Source organism: Larus michahellis, chromosome 3 (assembly GCF_964199755.1).
Source record: "Larus michahellis chromosome 3, bLarMic1.1, whole genome shotgun sequence".
Taxonomy (NCBI): domain Eukaryota; kingdom Metazoa; phylum Chordata; class Aves; order Charadriiformes; family Laridae; genus Larus; species Larus michahellis.
In genome coordinates this window covers 17674393-17695334 of record NC_133898.1, presented here as the reverse complement: position 1 = coordinate 17695334, position 20942 = coordinate 17674393, and the positions used below count along the sequence as shown (strand labels likewise).

The 20942-nt window shown below is 39.8% G+C and overlaps 1 protein-coding gene across 39 annotated transcripts in view; it reads right to left on the bottom strand.

Annotated features, from left to right (window-relative positions):
* NRXN1 (neurexin 1) overlaps positions 1 to 20942 on the bottom strand; it is a 717017-nt gene that overhangs the window by 9452 nt on the left and 686623 nt on the right. For 25 of the 39 annotated variants that reach the window (XM_074578846.1, XM_074578845.1, XM_074578866.1 and 22 more), the window contains one exon: positions 12071 to 12158. In XM_074578846.1, the coding sequence (XP_074434947.1) occupies positions 12071 to 12158 (88 nt within the window). The remainder of the gene's footprint in view (positions 1 to 12070; positions 12159 to 20942) is intronic. The other 14 variants (XM_074578848.1, XM_074578867.1, XM_074578856.1 and 11 more) reach the window with 1 other exon arrangement.

The window sequence follows — 20942 nt, the reverse complement described above, 5'->3', positions numbered from 1 at the left end:
AAAAACCCCAAACCACCTAATCTAGGAACCAATTTTCTGCAAGGGAGCACCAAAATGTAGTTGTAAAGACTGAGGAATCTCATGTCTTGGCCTACAGAGCAAGGAATGATTCTTGCTCATGAAATGAGCTGGAGGTGCAGACACCCACATTCACCTTTGCAACCGTGGGTGATTCCCTCACTGTCTTCCCTCACTAAGCAGCTACTACATGAAGAGATGAATGTCTGTGCCACAAACACTACATATATGGCTTGAACGTTGGAGCTGAAAGCACGCTGCATTCAATTTGCTCTAAATACTGTCATCAAGTCAGATCCATTACTGACAAAGCTGATAATGTGCCTGGGAAAGAAGGGGCCAGGCTTTCAGAACTTACATGCACACACACTGGAAACGCGACTGCTGCAATTACCAAACTACACCTGCTAAACAAAGGCTCCGATACAACTTGCAGATATATCTACGCTTGGTCAGCTTGAATCGTATACTGTCAAGACCTTATATGCATCTCAGGAGGTGGGAAGAAGAAGATAAATGGACTTCAGGATCAATATAAATTACACTTAATGTAATTAATGTTCTTTTTCTCATGATAAAATTATTGAAATTAATAAGATCACCTGGTTTTTCTTTGCTTCTCTCATCATACTCTATGAAACAACGCTGGTGTCTTTGATGTTAGCACAAGGAAAAAGGTTGAGATATCTATAAAGCTTTGTCTTATTTTGGAATACGATTCTCATGTTCTCGCTGCTTTCAGCTTTCCTTTCATTTATTCCTTTTCTGCAACATTTTTAAGGGTATGTTCACAACATGTGCTGTATCTAGATCCAGCTTACATTTAAACTGTCCCAAATCTAGACCACAGCTCTTAACCTCAGGAGAAGTGCTGGTTTTGAAACCTACGGGCCAGAATAGCATGTCAGCACGGTAGAACAAGGTTTCATTCAGGTCTCTATATAGTTAGAAGAAGACAACCTAAGGTTACTATTTCAGGTACATGCATCCTCATTATAGGCTACTTTTGCCTTGAATTTTCCCTGCTTCCATTTATGAGCAATATCCTCAGAGAATACCTAGTTCTCAAAACTTGTCAGCATTCACCTGCCACTTCGCAGGCTGTCAAATAACTAGTCACACCCTAAAAAACACCAATGTTTCCACAGAGGTTTAAATTAGGTGTTAGCAAATGGCTGAAAATTAGCAGCAACAGTCCTACTACCAGGTATGCAAGAGATAATGAAAATTCACACTGTACTGATTGCTAGAAAACACCAGCAAAAAGTTTAGCATTTGCCCTTATCTCCTTTGTCTGCCAGCCAGGTAAGCAACCTTTTTCCTGCCAGCAGTCTGTTAACATGGTAATTAGTTGATAAGCTGCAGCTGGCATACACCAACCACTCTGTAACACCATATTAATTGAATTTATTGGGTATTGCAAATGGTTAGCTAGAAGCGCAATGGTTTGCTTGCACCTGTAATTCCCCTGTTTGTATGCAGAAAAACTGAGCTGCAAACGAGCGCTGGAATAGACAGTGCCCTGTGTCATTCACCTCAGAGAGGCAAAGCGCTGGCCTCTGCCTTGTGTCCCGCAGGCAGTGCAATCCGCTTCCCTCTTCCTTACCAAAACGGTATTTTCCCTGTTTGCTAGGGGCGGCTGCCTCAGATTCCCGTCTTTCTGTCTGCTCCTTCCTCCAAATAGTAGCTGAGGTCGAGCGAATTTCTTATAGAATTTTAAGGATGCAATTTAACATTGCATGGTTGAAATTTGGTCTGAGAGAAAGCCTTGGCATAGAAGTTGAGCAATACGATAATGCAGGCCAGTATTTTGGCTATAAAGCTTTTTATATCTTTGCAAAAATATTGTCTGTCTTCTACTACCACGTCCATAAACCACGATAAACGGTCCTAAGGAAGAGAGTTTTTTCCACAAAAAGAGGCAAATTCAACGCATATGAATGACGAAGTGACAAGAAGTAGTTTTGGTATTGCTAGTGTCTACAGCACAGCATACAAGAACTAGCTTTGATGTAGCCAATCGAACCAAAACAAAGTGTAGCTCAAGGAACACAATGCACTTGCATTAATCAAGGCGCCGGTAGCACATCGTCTAATTTCAAACAAAACTAGAAAAACTCGTTTTTTTATGTCACCAATCTGTGTGCAGTCCTGATTCTAAATGTAAGCTTTTGATTCAAAAGATCAATTTTTAGGATTATACACCTTAATTTAGGATTTTTAATCAGATTGCCGTGAAAATGAATGGAACCTGTTCCAGACTCGATCAGCTATTTACTTCACTCTTCCACAAGCAAATCCTCTGCCTTTCCAAAACTCCTTATTTAATCAGACAAAAGTCTCACTCAAGTCAGCAAATTACTTAACTGTTTCTGAAAATCTCAGTTTTGCAATTACTAATTTACTTATTTTCTGCATTTTCAATGAATGTCAGTGGATGAAATCCACCCATGGAAAATGTTTTGAAAGTCCACATAATCTTTATTTGGCTTTATTTAATTGGTTTCAGCAAATCTAATATTTACAAAATAACCTGAAAACCAGATTCCTTTCTCAGGATGCAGACAGGTCAATGCTGGTTTTCTTACGCTTTGCTTATGTATTGTGCTTCTATCCCAAATTGTAAAGACCATATTTCAGAAGAAAAAACAGAGATTGTTCCCTGTTGGGAGCTCAGAAAACTTCAACTGCCATGATCAACATGGGCCACATAATGGGTAAGATCTGACTTGTTTTTTTAAAAAAGAAAGAAAGATTATTAGCATCTAAGTGAACAATATAGTTTATCTACTGAAATATGCATAAAAAATCCTTCATGATAGTTCAAAATCACATTTTGTGTGTGTGTGTGTGTGGTGTACTTTACACCTGTTCTTCAGTTAAGTGATTCTTTGATTCTAGATTAAAATGGTCTATACCTTTTTTGAAAATGGTGGAAACATCTTATACTAAAGGCTGTCAAAGTGCACACATCTTTATTTCTGTGTCTAACCACTGAGACTCACAAAAGATTTAGATCTGCCTAGAACCTATTTTCACATATTAGGGATACATGCACAGAGACTGGGACTTAATTAGTCGTATTATTGAAAATCTTGAATACCAGTCTTGAAAATCAGAACTACTTTTTTTAAGAAAGCACAGTTATAGATCCAATTTCTTTTTTGTGTGTGTGTCTGTGTCCTGGTTCTGGTGGGGATAGTGTTAACAAAGCCGCTGCATTAGCAGTCAATTAATTCTTTAAGGTCTATGTAATACCTTATTCAGTAATTTTGCATTTTGTTAGATTTTTTTTTTTTTTTTTTTTTTTACAGAGTCACAGAATGACAGGGGTTGGAGGGGACCTCTGGAGATCATCTAGTCCAACCCCTGCCAGAGCAGGGTCACCTAGAGCAGGTGTCACAGGAACGCGTCCAGGCGGGTTTGGAATGTCTCCAGAGACGGAGACTCCACCACCTCTCTGGGCAGCCTGTGCCAGGGCTCTGCCACCCTCAGGGTAAAGAAGTTCCTCCTCATGTTTAGGTGGCACTTCCTATGCTCAAGTTTGTGACTATTACCTCTTGTCCTGTCCCTGGGCACCACTGAAAAGAGCCTGGCCCCATCCTCCTGACACCCACCCTTTAAGTATTTATAAGCGTTGATAAGATCCCCCCTCAGTCTTCTCTTTTCCAGACTGAAAAGACCGAAGTCCCTCAGCCTTTCTTCATAAGAGAGGTGTCCCAGTCCCCTCATCATCTTGGTAGCCCTTTGCTGTCCCCTCTCCAGCAGTTCCCTGTCCCTCTTGAACCGGGGAGCCCAGAACTGGACACAGTACTCCAGGTGCGCCCTCACCAGGGCTGAGTAGAAGGGGAGGATGACCTCCCTTGACCTGCTGGACACACTCTTCTTGATGCAGCCCAGGATGCCATTGGCCTTCTTGGCCACAAGGGCACATTGCTGGCTCATGGTCAGCCTGTTGTCCACCAGGACTCCCAGGTCTCTTTCCACCGAGCTGCTCTCCAGGAGGTCAGCCCCCAACCTGTACTGGTCCATGGGGTTAGTCCTCCCCAGGTGCAGCACCCTACAGTTGCCCTTGAATTTCATAAGGTTTCTCTCCACCCAACTCTCCAGCCTGTCCAGGTATCGCTGTATGGCAGCAAGCCAATGGCTTTTGGAGTCATTCTGGACATATCTCACCCTCTGGTTAATGCTGTAATGGCCTGTAAGGAAAGTTCTTTATCTGAGAGTAGCAAAAAGAATACGTTAAGCAACTGCTTACATGCTTGCAACAGCATTTCTTGCAATTTTTTCTAGGCTGAGTCAGGGAGGGAGGGAGAGAGAAAACAAGAGAGAATTAATATTAAATGGATTGTGAGACTAATTTTCCCAAAATAACCTCAGCAATGAAACAAGGCCATATTCCTCCACCTTGGTGTCTGCTGCATGAGAGTAGACTTCTCCTGCTGTCCTCCAACCCTGCCCACAGAACCGCCATCCTTACCTCTAACCTGCTCTCTGTTTGCTTCCTCCAACTCACATTGTCTCATGCAGGGATTGTACACCTGCCTCTGACCAACTAACATATCTCTTCTACACCTGAATAAAAGGACACGATATTCACGGACATTTTATTGTCCATGATCCAGACAAGCACTGAAAAATCTAGCGAGTTCCACAGAAGTTAGTGGGGATGACATGTCGTCCGCATGCGTTTGTGAATGACTGATGTGGTTTGCTTGGTTTGCTTCTCTGCTTTCCTCTCCCAGTCCTGGTATCACAGCAGGATCATGTGCTTCAGCTTTGCCAGTAAATACCTTCAGGACTGAGTCATGAGCAGTGTTTTACATCTTTAAAAGAAATAATAAAAAATATCTTTCTTTCATTGGGCTGCCCCTTCTGGAGCAGTGAGTGGTGTGCCCATTTTTCTTAAATTATTGTTTATAAAATGACTATATTTCTTCAAACTACTAGGAACATTACCATCTGGTTTTGTCTGTGTTGTGGAGATGTCTGACTCCAGACCACTGAACATGTAACAGCAGTACTAATAATTGTCACTTAATAAATTTCTCTGCACAAGAATGGTCTTTTAATGTTGTCTGCATACGTCTGAAGCATGAAGTAGAGCTTTAGGCACTGCCATACAAATAACCCCAGCATTTACATCATGAATGTTTGCCATTCTTATACACATTATAGAAGTGAGAATGTCCAACTTTAGCAAGAACTTGAGAGGAATATGAACACACCCTCAAAGTCCACACACAAGGAAATCCGTTCATCATTTACACACCAGTGGAGAAGGTCTTGTGTGAGTTAACAGAGAGCTTTGTATGATTTATAGCAACCTGATGTCGATATTTCTTACCAGTCTTAGAGCATAGTGATGCTGATATTAAACTGATAGAAAATCATTATGCTTAGGAACAAAGCCAGCTCCCCAGTTTCCAGCCATATTCTGCCTTCTGATATGTTCATATCCCTATGACTGCAATTAATACATGCTACAAAGCATTAGCCCGTGCTGTCATCTCTGTATTAAACCTCTCTTTGAAATACATATGTTCAGCAAGGAGTATCTACTTGAATTCTTCACATTTAAAAGGCACGTTTAGCTAAAAATAGCTGCAGTTTGTCTTTAAGTGTGCGTAAAAACTAAACTTTAAAATAATTTCATGTCGGTCACAAATCCCCTGTACCAGTTGAGGTTACAAAAAGAAAGGACGTTTAAGAGCGTGAACACCACCACTACCACCAAAATTCCACAGAATGCATGTGAGGAGTCAGAATTCTCTAAACCATTGAAAAATGATTTGTTAGACTGAAAGAAAACCCTTCCTTTCAGCACATGCTATTGTGTTCAGCTGCTCCCAACACTGGGAATGCATGAAAATCCTTAGAACTGGCTGGAAAGCTATAATTCTACTCAGTGTTCCCATGTTTCAATGATGTGGCTGGCAAAGAGTAGAGATCAGTGTTTGTACAATGGAAAGAAAATTATGATTTTCTTAGATAATTTAGGAAAAAATTCCTTCATCTAAATCAAATAAGAAATGCCTTATTTGTAATTCACAGTGACGGACACTAAGAGCTCAGTCTACTGACAAGAAAGTGGTTCAGTTCACAATAAAATAATTTGGAAAAATGCAACATTTGCTTTCTGTTGCTTTGGGGGGGCTTTGTGATTTATAAAAAAAATTAAATAACCTTAACAACTATTTTTACTTCAATTATAGGAAAATTAATCTACATCTGAAGCCTCTCAGTTCCTTGAAGTATAGACATGGCAAGTGCTAACATCTGGAAAGTTTGTAAGTAAAGCATAATTTTCACCCTGTAGTAGCTGATACAGATATGTCTATATGTATTTCTGCTAAGCAGTTAAAAAAGGCTGATTCAAGGCAACCCAGAGGTCTTTCTAGTGCTGCAAATGCATATAGAACTACAGGATAATTGGACTGAGGCACAAATATTCCCTTTATGTCTCAAGCCATAATGAAGACAGTAGCCCTATGAACTAACTGTAATTTTATTTTTCTTTGTTTCAGCTCCTTGCACAAAGAATTCCATGAAGTGCATTAAATAGGGCACTTGCAGTGATGTATAAATAATAGGAGTCACTTCACCTCCTACTGCAATGATATCTTACTGCCAGATGCCCCAGGAATACAATGCAATAATTTGTGACAGGAAAAGAAGAGCAAAACTTCTAATAATAAGCATAACTCATTCGCAGTCTGTATTTCACAGCTCCGCCCGTTAGAAAAATAGGTATCAATTCTGGGACGAAACCTAAACCATCCCAAAGCGTTTGAGAACATATGGTTGCTAGCCATCTCCATCTATCCGACACATGCTCTCGCCCAGCAGAGGACATACATATGCAGGAAGCGGTTTGCATGCAAAGCCCCATATTGTTCTGCTGACAGGACAAAGCCTTCCCCAAAGCAGTGACTGAACTGTAAGAGTCATCTTAAGTTCGCTCTCTCTTGGCTATACTGATGTTACGGAGATTTCTGCCTGTCGACAGCTGTTTTCTGTAGTGCAATGAGCCTGACCAAGATGTAGGAAAATCAATGCATGCTCAAAGATCAGTCCATAAGCATCTATCATATTATCGGTCCTTACTTAACAATGTAGAAAAACAACTGATCCCATTTCTCCCTCAGAATTGAGAATCAGGGCTAAGAAAGGTAACAAATAGTACCAGTTGGTATATGTCACTGAACCCTCTCCTGACTATTCTTACCCTATTGCCCTACAGAACAAGTACAGGACGAGATCTGATACCAATCTAACACTGTTCTGGCACACGGAATCCAAGAGCTGCCAGACAAACACAGATCAAGAAATGATGATGTATTTTATATGGTTGCAACGTGTGAACTTCTGTTGGTAAAAAGACACTCGGTTGAACCTCAAAAAATTGTGTTTCTTCAAGACCAGTCTTTCACTTTGAAAGCTGCCTTCTGTTAAAGCTTCCAAGACCAGTGAATACCATATATTCTCATTTTAAGACTGCTAAAACTTCTATCCACCCCATTTCTGCTGGGCCATCAGGAGAGGTTTTGAACCTCATTTCTAACTTAAACCTTTGCCAAGTCCCGAGTTTAAGAAGGATTTAACTGTAATTTGCAGAAAAAACCCAACTTGTTTGTGTGTATGCTAAAAACACTAAGGCTTTTTCCCTGGTCTAGATTTCCCTGCCATTAAATTCAATTATTTCACTTCCTTTGACCCAGTTTGGACCTCTCCATGTTTTGGAACATTTCAATAGCTACAGAAGTGGCTAGATAATAGCTAACAAATAAAATACCAGCCCAGTGTAACAGGAACAAATAAGCTGTGTAGCACAAATGCTCACTGAAACTCAGCAGAAATCAGAGCCCTGTACAGAGCTCAGGAAAGGCTGGAATGGCAGTTCTGATGCGCAGAATGGCAATTTGTCCATCCGCAGTTTTATAAAATTCTTCACGTAAAATTAGTAAAACATCCCAGGGCCTTTTTTTTTGGCTAGGTTTCCACTAACATTTTTCATAACTTGTCTACAAAATGAAAAGGCTTTATTATTTCCTCCGTGACATGAAGCTGAGGAAACATAAATAATAATAATAATAATTATTATTATTATTATCATCGTCGTCATCATTCTTCAAGTTGTTATTAGTATTTAGAGTAGGAGAGGGGAATATGGAGAGATTGTGAAAGCAATACATGTTGCCTTACTATACAAAAAATAACGCAAACAAAATATGTTGACTAAGTTTTGCATGCTAATAAATTTGTTATGACTTCATCCCATTACGGCACATTTAGCAGTTTGTGTACCACAATGAAATCTGCAATTATAATTTTTGTGACTTTATGTTCCAGACAAGTTGATGGGATTGCTGCTTAGCAGCTCCTAATCTGGTCTACGTTTTTATGTCCCATATGAAATTTGTTGCAAATTGCCTCTTTCCATTTATTATTTAGAAGACAGGTGCACAGAAAGCAAAGCTGGTGGTGGCAGACCGAGACTTGTTAGCCACTACAAACTGCAACGTGTTTACCCTAGAAAAGAAGCTCTATTTTAAGCATGTCTTGCTAATCAGTAAAATCTAGCTAATCGGTATTTTCTATGACATATAGGCTAACCATATTCAAACTGTTCGTTGAATAGGCTCACATTTTGGGCTGAGAACTTTGGTTAGAAATAGGCATGTCATGGGCAATCATCATGTAAACATACAGTTATGGCCCTGCATGGGCTGCAAGGGCTCTGGCCATCCTTTGAATGTGTTCTTACTAGAAAAATGTTGACCTGAGAGCATCGTCTCTTGTGCTGGGGTGGATCCTTCTGCTGATGACTACTAGGAACAAGAGAAGAAATCTAAACGGGATCTCAGGCTATGGCCTCTGAATTGAAAACGTAACAGCAAAGTGGTCCTGATCACCATATATTTTGCCTCCTAGAAGTATCTGTTAGGAAACATAAGCTTCACCAGCATCAGTGAGCGTGTGGAGGAGTGGCTGTGGAGAAGCAACTCTGGTTCATTAAAAGGGTTACAGGGAAAAAACTGAACCGAGCCATGGGAAGAATTTAAATGGAGGGACATATCCTTTTACATGTCCTATCCCAAATGAAAAGAAAAAAAAAATCATTAATCTGTCACTGCTAACAACACTATGGTTTTCTCCTTTAAGTTCCAGCCGACTGTTAGGAGTAACTCAAATTCAGATCAAAATGACTGCAGCATTATTGAGATGGAGCAGTGCCTCCTGGACTATTCATGGAGAAAGCTTATTCATAAGACTAAGTGACTAAGACTAAAACAGCTTACAGAGAGACAGATATGCTAGAAGTTAGCGACTTCAGTAACCCTGTTGGTTCATGTTATTTCAAATATGAGAAAAGGACAAGGCCAATGAAGAGGGAGGCAAATTAATAGCTTTTAAGAGTTGAGAGTGGGAGGACAAGTGACATTTTGATGTGAAGAATGACAGATAAAATGATCCAGACAATTGGGATTATGGAGAACATAATTCCTGTGCCAATCCTTCCTTTTTTTAAAAAGCAGTAGCAATTGGGATCCAAAAAATGAAACTGTAAAACCTTTCTCAAATAAACAAAAATGAGAAGCGTATCTGGGTGGTGAAAAGCTAAAATAGGAAAGCTAAACACCAGGATGTAAAGCTAATGGCAAGGTTTTGCAAGAAGACTAACATTCACATTCCCCTTCTGGACCATAGTTTGGACAGAAATGATAACCTGTCAGAAAGCTTCATTTCACCCCTCCCATTCCTGCACCCACCCGCTGAATGACTGTGCGTGGTTCCAGGGCTACCAAGCATTGCAGCCCCAGATCTGAAGTTCAAAACAACCTCAGAGAAGAACTATTCTGAAATTTCATTGCCTTGCAGCAAGCTGTAAGGCTGAGACAATACAATCATATTTCTAATACATCAGCTGCATTCTAAGAGGACTTGGGAAATTTTTTTAGTGCCAGGTAACTAATGTATTGTTTTACAGTTGCCTTATAAATTTTAAAAAATATTAAAATTATCCACATTTACAGCAGATAAATGTCAATTTAGCTACTAAGCAGCACTGCCCGAGTTAACTAAAGCACGGACGCAATTGGCATGGATGAGCTCAGAGCCCTATGAAATGCCTACTGCATTGACTCGCGCTGGACAAGACAGTCTTGTTAAGCTTAAGAATTTGAAAATGAGAAGGGAAGAGCAGAAAAAAATCCTGGAAATTACTTTTCAAACTTTCAAAAAATGAATTCTTATCACAATTCCTAAATATCTTGCTCATGATGTCTGGGACTTCTGCAAGTGAAATGTCTTCCCGAGAGATATGAAAATGTGTAAGGTGGGTGTATCTGTTGCTGCTCAGTTTTAAGAATGGTCGTTCCATCTCGTGGCATTTTGAAAAACACTCTGCAGTCCTCTTATTGGAAAGGAAAAGAAACCAACTCCAAAGTATTCGCATCAAATCTATAAATATCTTGGTTCCTGGAAGAGCTCTAATGCCACCCTGCAGGTCCATCAAACACTGAGACAAGTCATAAACATCTCTGCCTTTACTTAAATTTAAATAAGTAATTTTTACATGTGGGTGTTAGACTATGTGACTTCAAAAAGGAACCATGCATCTGCATTTGAAACAAAATTGCATTTGTCTTAAGGCTATGTAGACATATTCCCTGCTCCCCGATTTGGGTGTTGTACTAAGGTTTGCACTGATTAGTTTTGATTTGCACTGATATACAGGCCAGTCTCAAATTTCATTAATTTCTACTTAAACGAAATATGGTAACACACAACAAATCTATCTTAATCGTTTTACTATTAAGTTGTTATAACAAGTACTAAAGGCTACCATATTATCTAAAACACCCGATAGCAAGCATGCTACCCAATAGCACAGAATTCAAGAGAATAACAGAGACATATTTGGCACCACAAGCTGTTCACTCAGAAAAGGTAAAAGCTTTCAAGGGAATGGAGCACCTCTCTCACGAGGAAAGGCTGAGAGACCTGGGTCTGTTTAGCCTGGAGAAGAGAAGACCAAGAGGTGATCTCATCAATGCATATAAATATCTAAAGGGTGGGTGTCAAGAGGATGGGGCCAGACTCTTCTCAGTGGTGCCCGGTGACAGGGCAAGGGGTAACGGGCACAAGCTGGAATACAGGAAATTCCATCTTAATATGAGGAAAGCAACTTAACCCAAGCCAGCAAAGTAATCAGGAGTAGTTCATTTCATATCTGGGATTTTCTGAAGGTTATAGAGTAACCTAATTCTTCAGATTGCTGTTATGAAGTTTTGCACTCCTTTCACATCCATGATAAACATTTGGATTTTTGGATACTACATTTGGATGTAGTATTTAATTGAATATGAAGATAAGTGGGAAATTATATCAGAGAGAAAAATTAGTACCAAATCTTACTGGGAGTAGGAAAGACATGGCCAAAACACAACAAAATTTTGTTCCATGGAAAATACTAGAATGCAAAAAATTCTTCATTTCTAATCGGAACTGAAACAAACGCTCTGAATAGTCTTGTCTTGGAAAAAAGCCATAAAACAATTCGAAATTTGAGACTGCTGTATACGATGTCTTCAGGTTTTTACCACCTATACAGTATTTCATACCATAAACAGTAATTCAAAATGAACTCTGCTTCTGCTACTGAGATAATATGACACTTGAAATATTGTACTTTTATCTTATTTGGTGGAAATGCTTAAGGCACGAGCTTTCTCCTAAATTAAGTTGTCCCTTCTTTATCACAACGACACAGTTGCAGGGGCCCCAGAATGCCCTTCCCAGACCAGCCTCAGGCCCTCGGTCAAGCTATAACCTTGCTCAGATCATGGCTATCAATGTGCTCCCACCTGTTCTCTTCGAAAAACGTATAGCAAACCCTCCCTCTCTGCTGACACTGCCATGTACAGAAAGGCCCCAATTCAACTTCTCCCCCTGCTACGTAAGAAAGGACTGTCCCGCTAAATGGGACTCTGTGGGACTGGAGCATGCAAATATGAAATAAAAGAAAGTAATAAAAAAGTTGACTAACCTAACCCACCTGAGCTCGGCTCACAGGGATCGATGTCCTCATCATCGCTAGGACATTCGGCCGAGGCCACCAGGATGTCATCTGTGGTCTGCAAAGAAAATAAAAGTAAAATATATATATTTTAATTGACTGAACATGTTGCAAGATTCTCACTGGCATCTCTTTTATTGCTCGGATTTATGCAAGGCTCAGAACATTCCAGACTTACTTAATGTTTAATGGCACAGTGACACTCTCCAACTCTGTATTAATGGGACTTTGCTTTTCAATTCGCACTTGTCAGTTTTTAGAACTGTGTTAGATACCCAGTGAAGGCACTTAAACATTTTAATATTCTTTTTGTAATAAGAATAGAAAGTAGAAGGACAGAATATGTATATTGGGGCTACTAGTCTTCCCTCTTTATCTCCAGTATCTCTACTATCATATTGCCAAAAACACTGAGAGCATTGAAAAACCAAATAAAAATATTGAACTGCCTGCAGCTGTTAAAACTATCAGAAATATAGTGGTGTTTTCTACATTAATTGCACTTGCTTTCTTGGATGTAGAGCCAAAAAAAGGAAAAGACACAAACATAAATCTCTTTGAGTTGAAAACTATTAAATGAAAAGAAAGTCAAGGAAAGAAAACAAGAATAAATATACGCGGTGTTAGAAAGTATCATCCTGTTTTCTTAAATAAGTGAAAACATCCTATTTTCTTAAATAAGTGAAGTATTTCCCAAGTGCTGTGTTTAGGTCCGAGGGGCTCTAGGAACATCTGTCCAAAATGGACTTGGACAGTTCTTTGTATAAAGAAATCAAATAAATCAAAACAAAGGAGGCAAACCAGGGGATGTATGATACAACACGCAATGAAGAAAAGAAAGTGGGGATTCCTATCTACCGCCTCTTCCAATGCAAGAACCAGGCGATATTCAATGAAACACCGAGGCAATCAATCTGAACCTGATAAAATGAAATACCTTCTGTTCAAGCCACCTCTGAGAACAGTCATTTAGAAATGTAATAAGAACATCCACAGTTATTAGGGGAAATAATAGCAGGGAAATATAAACTGTCATGCTCCTGGTCATTTCTCAAGCAATTACTAATGAGGTTAGGAAGAAGCTTTTCCTATGGGCAAGACATTTCATAACTGTCCATTTCAAGCTTCTGTTCACCTCACTGAAGGAAATGCACGGCAAGAATAAGAAGACTACATGATATTGAAACAAGCGGCTAAGGATATAGCAGGCAAAAGGCCATCCTTGGATTCCTGTATGATAGATGTGCCAACAAACAGATACAACCCATTTTGGTAAATGTGAAATGTTATTTGGGGCAGTGAGGTAGGGTTGCATGAGTATAGGAGAGGGACATTACAATACATCAAAGTTTTACTTCATCTGTTTCGGTCTGAACCTGTAAAAATGTTATGACCAAAGCCTAACCAATGTTGTTTATCGTTATTATTCTAACTGAAGTTTTAAAGCAAAGCATATTACAGTAATAGGCTTTTCTTTGTCACGCTTCAAGAATATTAATGAACATATGCTTTCAGCACTTCTGTGAAGCAGGAAAGTGATACAGGAATACTTTCATTAATATGTGAGGCACAACAAAGAAAAGCCTATTATAACAATATTCTATTTTACAAGTAGAAGACTGAGGCACGAGAGAATGAAGTAACTTGCTGAAGGTAACCAAAAGTCTGTAGACAATAGCTATGTTATGCCACAGTTTGACGCCGTAATGACAAAAATGATCTTTCCTTATAACTGAGGCAATTTATAGCTGGGGGAAACCACTCTGTAAATCTGTAAGGCTGCCAAAATGAGCTGGCAGATTTGCAAGGAGAGTTTAAAAAGACAAAAAAAAAAAGTATTCTAGTTGTCCATTCTTTCTGCCATGTAGAAAAACAGAGTTATAACAAAAGCCAGCTGCAAACATCCTCTTGAATTTCTAATGTCCATTTATTTTCCCCAAAATACAAACATTTAAGCTTAAAAATGAGTAACAGTCCCTTTGTGGAAAAACACCTATGTTTTTCCTGAAGCGTAAAGAAAAAATAAACAACCAGGTAACCAATAAAGCCTGCACATAAAAAGTTAACTCTGTGCTGTGAAAACCACAACTAGTAAGTACAAAAAAGTACTAATAAGCATACAAAAAAGTATCATGCATCTCCCAAACAGTCTCAATTTGGTCGGTAAAACCATAGTGACATATTTTCCCTTCTGCCCATAACACTGGAGAAGACACTACACTTTTATGACTTGCAGCCGCAATACCGAACGTTTACCAATTGATCACTGGGGAATTGTACACAAATACCATTAAACAGAGAGCACCATATGCATACATAATAGTCAGAGCAGGAAATTATGTTCTGTGAGATCTACTGGTCTAACTGGAATTTTGTTTAAGGGTGCTTTGATACACGCGTGGATGAGTAACCCTTGTATCTTGAGCAAGCTGAGGTGAAATGATCATACGGAGTTACAGAATTATTGCAGTGTCTCTGATTATCCCTGATATAGGTTAGTGTGGTCAGAGTTTAAGTAACTCTACTTTTTTTACAGTTCGCACTGCATTCAAAATTACCAGAAAACAACTATGGAAAAATCATACACTTTTAAGTGTCTTAATGTATAAGAGATACTTTGCTCAGCTATTTGTAAGAGGGAGTGTCAAAACTGTCTTTATAAAGTGACACTAATTCCAATCTATGGAAAGAGTATTCACGCTTCTACAAGAACAAAGGGATGTTCTTGACTGATAAAAGTGCACGTATATTATGGGTACAGAAATGAACAGTACCTTAAATAAATGTGAATATAGCGCGACAAGAAAGACCTCGTTAATGTTTCAGTGTATTAAAGGAAATAATGTATGTTTCAAAGTCAATACTAGATACGAAACTAATTTTGTTGCAAGCAATAAATCAAGTATTCGAATAAGAAGGGAAGCGGTAAGGTGATGTGAAAAATGTTTTCTTCACAAAAACATGTCAGGAAGAATTCCTTTCTCAGTATCAATTAATGGATGTGTCACGACCTCCCCATTCTCCCCTTTCCCCAAACCCAAGTACCTCTTTCCTGCTACTCATACATATTTTTATCAGAAAAAAAGGCAAAGGAGGTGTGAAAGGCAAGTGAGATGGCAGTGATCAAGCTACAAATGAAAGCCATTGGACTGCTTAACACAATTTAAAATGGGATTAAGAATTAGCTAAAACACTAGAGAATATAAAGAATACATAAATTAAAGAAATACTTTGGGCCAGTTATCAGACTTCTTTCTCCAGAAGAGCTCTGACTGACAGGACTTTACCTGAACAGAGAGCAGGAATTAGACCTAAGGGTCTCAGACAGCCATGGGGTACAGATAAATAATGCAAGATAGAGTTATATGCTTTACTTACTGCACATTATCTTTTCCTTATTCTTTTTAATTTGGATGGGAAGATTTAAAGCAAATCAGTTCTCCTAAGCGAACTGCAATTGTTGCTAGCACTGTGGCTAATTTACAGGAGACTGCTTCCAGCATTCTCATTAATCAAGGATTTAAAAGTCAGTGGAAAATCCCTTATTTACAGCGAGTGCCTAATAGGATAACATCCAACTGGTATCATCATAATACACGGTCGGATTAGAATGCCTCTTGGGCAAGTTGTTCAAATTCATTTAAGAAGCGAAACTCTAGCTGTAAGAGATTAAAAAAAAATATTAAAATAGCAGGTGTACAACCTGGAAGGCCAGGCAGAATTTCTTTTGATTGCATCTTCTTTGTGTATGCTCAGAGCTTTTCAGATTCATTCTGCGGATGTGGTTGTATGACTTAAAATGCAGTCCACTGTAATATGTGGCTTCTTAAAAAAGTTGGACATCTGTTCACATTTCAGAAAAAGGATGGCAGAAAAAGCTTACGATTAACGTGCCACTATAAAAAAATGGCTCAAAAAAAAAAATATCACATTTTGTAAAGCTAGAAGCCACTGCATAATGTAGTTTCCGACAATTATTCATGGGTGTGGGCCCCACAGGAATTGGTCTTGCTTCCATCAGTCAGGTCTGCTTGCAAAAAGGACTTCGGGATTTGTCTCTTAGCCAAGAGTTTAAAATATCACCAATCTGCCACCTTGCCTGAGGAAGGAAACGGTGACTATTTCAAGAAAGCTCCTGGCCAGATCAAAAAGTGATGCTCTAGTCATGGCTTAAATACAGTGACAGCCTGTAGCTGTGGATAAATACCAAGCTGCCACAAAGGGTACTACCATGGGTTCAAAACTGGTACCAGCTATTACGGTTGTGCCCATCTAACAGTGCTCTTTGAATGCTATGGACTTCAAAAAAAAATAATTGCAAATGAATAAATACAAGAAAGTAATTTTTTTTTTGATTATTCAGTTTTTGCATGACTGGGCATAAATGCATACAATCTTATTCAGTTTTAATGTATGAAGCCTGTTGTACCTGAGGGTACCAGAGAAATATGATCTCAAAATTAAATCACCAATCTGAACTGTGCATTCATTAACAGTATAATGGATCCTGCATATTTTCTCCTGTAGTGTTCCACCAGCTCTCGTTTAAATCATAGCACCCTACAGCTACTCTGAATATAGTTTATTCCTTTCTTGTTCAATAATACACTTTATCCCATGGGAACCGCAAGTAAATCCAAATTACACAACAGTTAAAAACTAGCAGTCCTAAATTATTATATGAATTATAAACAGCATAACCGCCTGTGACTACTGTTTAAATCATTTTAGATGAGAACTTCAACTGTGTAATCAAAAATATTTTTATTTACAGCTGCCAGCCAGGCACCATTGTGTGCTTGGTGCTAAAGACAGATGGAAGGAAAAGACTCTGCTCTGAGGAGCTTACAGTTTGATTTTGGACCAGATGCGACAAATGAGCATGAGAGAGGGGAGCAGAGGATAAGAAGGGTCAGGTGAGGATGCTACTGATAAGCGCTAGCAGTTACGCAGGCTCTGATCTAGCAAATTCTCCAAAATGACGCTCCAAGACGGCAGGGAGGAAAGGCAAGAAGAAAGGCGGCAGAGAAAAGCCAGGCAGGAGCCCGGGACTGGCCAAGGAGATGCTGCGAACAGATGGCACTTGGAGAGCACTGCCGAGGCTGCAAGCCTTTCCGAGGAAACTCGGCATATTTAAAACTCTGTCCACCAAGCACAGAGGTGAGGGCAGCCAGAGCGGCGCAGGAAGAGCCAGGCAGCACCAACAGCCCGACGGTTGTTAAGGCATGGGAGGATGGAGCATGGTTGGGTTGGGAGGGGAAGGAACAAAGAACGTCAGAAATTAACGGCAAGGTCACGAGAGCGAAGGGGACGAGGTGGTAAAAGGGGATGGCCAGGATAAAAGGGAGTTGATATCAACAGGCCTGATTATGTGAAGATTAACGGGTAAGAATTTAATGACTGTTAACAAATGACTGCCTGAAAACATACTTTCAGATGCAGGACTAGGAAATTAATCCTCTAACTCTCCTTTTCTGAAATGCTTGGTTATCGTCTCTGCTTACATTACTTAATTTTTCCTCCTGAAAAAAAGAGCTTATTCAAATATTTGCCATTTAGTTGATAAAGATTCAGCTACAACTGATACTTAAGCACAGACGTCTGCTTCAGCTTAGCAGAAGGGTATATAGCTAGAGCTATGGTATAAACCAAGGTTTTGGAAAAACAACAGATAGATACTACAATCTTCTTCATCAGCTGTGGCAAACTGTCCTTTAAAAATACGGTTCATGCAATGTTTACAGAAGGGAGCCCCAACAAGCCATTTTGTGCTTTTGCACTGGACACATGAACTTCTGAGGCAGCAGGGGACTCTCCTAAAAACCAATCCCTCGCATACATTCCTTTTTTCCCCTATTTTTCTTTTAATGGGAGGAATAAAGTAACCCAAACCAATGGGAATGCTGGTAGAAACCAACAGGGTGTGAAAACTCACAAAAGAGTTCACGTGTAAAAAAAAACAAATTTCATTTTTTTGGGGACGGGACTAACTGCGCAATTTTCTAGCCAAGACTCTGTAATTTAAATTTAACTTTCTGTGTATGAAGCAGATCTCTAGGACTGGTTATTGAGACAGTTGTAGAAAGAAACTCCAGTACGTCATGTTAATCAGTCGTACTCTTCAGCCGGCTTCTCCCTGGTGTTAATAACCTCCCGTTGCGTGAGGCAGTTTGCTGGGAAAGACGCTACAGTGATCTAGCAGTAATATCAGCTCTAGATGACATGCTGTTTGGACAACCGCCTCCAAACTTGTATTTAACCTGCTATAGGTCACACAAGTACATGTGCATCAATTACTGCTCGTCCGCCCACATACAAAATATTTTCTTGGTGCCGTGCTACAGAAAAATGTTATTTCTGGACACAGATATTAAAATGCTAATATTTCAAGCACATACGCAATATTTATTACATCTTCTATTAACTGCTGACATATTATTACCCTGTAATGTGAAAATACAGTAACTGAAAATCGAAACACTTCCTCAAAACTGGTTCTCATCTAATTAATACCATCATGTTATTTCTTGAATTGGTCAATGTTTGACACTGGGAGAAAGCAAAAGCCTTGATTAGCAAGCTCCTCTCACGGAAGAAACGTCTAGGATATAATAACCAAACACAATAAGGCCTTTCAGTTACTGAAATGAGTGTTGTAGAAATTAAACTCTGCGGTGTAGGTAAAAAGCTCAAGACGATGCCTCGGATGCCCTGCAGGCCACCTCCAGCCTCCCTCCCCGAACCTCATCAGTGATGGGAATGTGGCTCCAGCCCACAGCACACCAGAATAACCTTATTTCTGGCCTCCAGCTCTCTACGTAAAGTACAGAAAGGCTACCTTTCCAGGAAACAACCTTAAAATCCACAGTATTATTTCCATGCAGAGCAGCATTTGTATTGCTTCTCCAGCTCCCCTCCTCCTCCCAAACATCTAAATTCTCATGGGCAAAATTACCACAAATAGCAGAAATATATTTGAGAAAAGGATTTATAGTAAAATAATGTCAACAAAGCTGCGTCGCTTTCCTTTAAGCTCTGAATTTGAGGTTAATTGTTTTGGTCAAAGTCTTAGAGACACTCATCTCATCTGGTAAAAAGCAGAAGCAAAGCTGAGAAAATCCACCTGCTGGCAAAGCTACAGCTTTTTATGTGGACCGCTAGCCAGGCAGCACTCTGCATTAATCTTTAAAAATAAAGGCATTACTAATTTAAAATAAGTAAATAATCCAAATCTTCTCCTATCAGTTCATGTCCTTTACCCCCTGCAACATATGAATAATGTCAGTTTCACAGATGTAGACCAAAACCAATGTCTATATTCACTTTACTTATGAATGTCTCTTTTCTTGTTCCCTTGTGAACCTTTTTGGGAGCTGCTTTCTGGAAAATTAACCCACTGTTTTTTTCCTCCTTGTTTCTCTCCCTGTTAGGCAACTAATGAAAATGCACACATCTCCATCAATGTATTTTTCACTGGCCACTCTTCCACATTCAAAGTGCCTTGCAAGGAGATGTGTAACACCACACTCACTGCGTAACAGCAGGGGCTATTTTGGACTTCTCCTCTTGAAACAAGCTGATCCCGTACTAGCTGTGGTCCTTGGAAGCAGAGCAAACAGCAACCACCCGGTGACAGAGGATCAAGGATGGGAGTTACCGTTTCTCAGTTTTTGGCAGGAAGGAGAAGGTTTATTTTTGGGGGGTAATTACTTCATTATTTGATCCAAATACAAGAACAACAAAGTGCAGTTTGATTAAGTTATAGCACAGGGTTTGCTATTTATAAAGGGAACAACTGATGTTTACCGTGAACGTTGGACTAGTGCTTCAAAACCATGCTGGCTGCAATGAAGGGTGGGTGATCTGTCCACCTTTCACGCCCTTCCCACCAAGGCCAACTCAGGTCATAAAAACCCGATGGCATGTTTTGCATGAGAAGTGATGTCAGCATCATGCACGTTTTGCATTGATAAAGACCTGAATTTGTTTGGCGGTGCCAGAGGAACGGGCCCGCATTTGACATCTTTCCTGAAAATGGTATCACACGGTCTTGCTTGCGATTGATGCAGAACTACAGGTACAGCAAAAAGACCAAAACTGTTTCTGTCCCTCCCACTGGAGATACTGGGGAGGCATGTCTGGCTGGGATTAACAAATGTATGCGCTCTGTAGCATGTCTACATTGCTCGCTTTGCCCCATCCTGCCCTCTCCCTCCTTTCTGCAGTGGGGCTGATGGAAAACGGGAGCTCACATCCCTGCTCTCAGGACTCCTCTCTCCCTGCCCTTGGGAACTGCCCGCTGACCCCCCAGCCTGCTCTGCCCCCAGGGCCCCCAGCAATCCTCTTGAGGTTGCAGGCAGAACTAGCCCAATGGTTTGTCATCCTGGAGAAAAAAACACAGATGAAGAGACATGACACAAACCTGAGCTTTATCCTTGAAAGTAGATATTGATACACAACATGCCAGCAAACAAATCCTAATGAACCTAATGGCATAATGCCTAGTATATTATTTATACTATGCCACTGGTTAAAGCAGGCATGGCTTGGATGAAGAATGAATGAATCGACGTTATTTCTCTCTCATCTTCTAGATTCACAGTGGTGTAACATTTCTGTTTCCAGAAATAATTTTTTTGGCTAATTTTCATTCTGTGATTTACAAATACTTCTGTCACGGATCATACTGATCAGAAGAAGCTGTGCTTCTCTTCAATTTACCTTTTCCACCCTTATTTCCCCCAGGTAACTAAAATAGGTTGAGAACAAAGGACAGGTAATCTGTGAACTCTTTAAAAGTCACTTGTACTTTCCTTCTGAGATTCTCTTCAGAAAATCCACG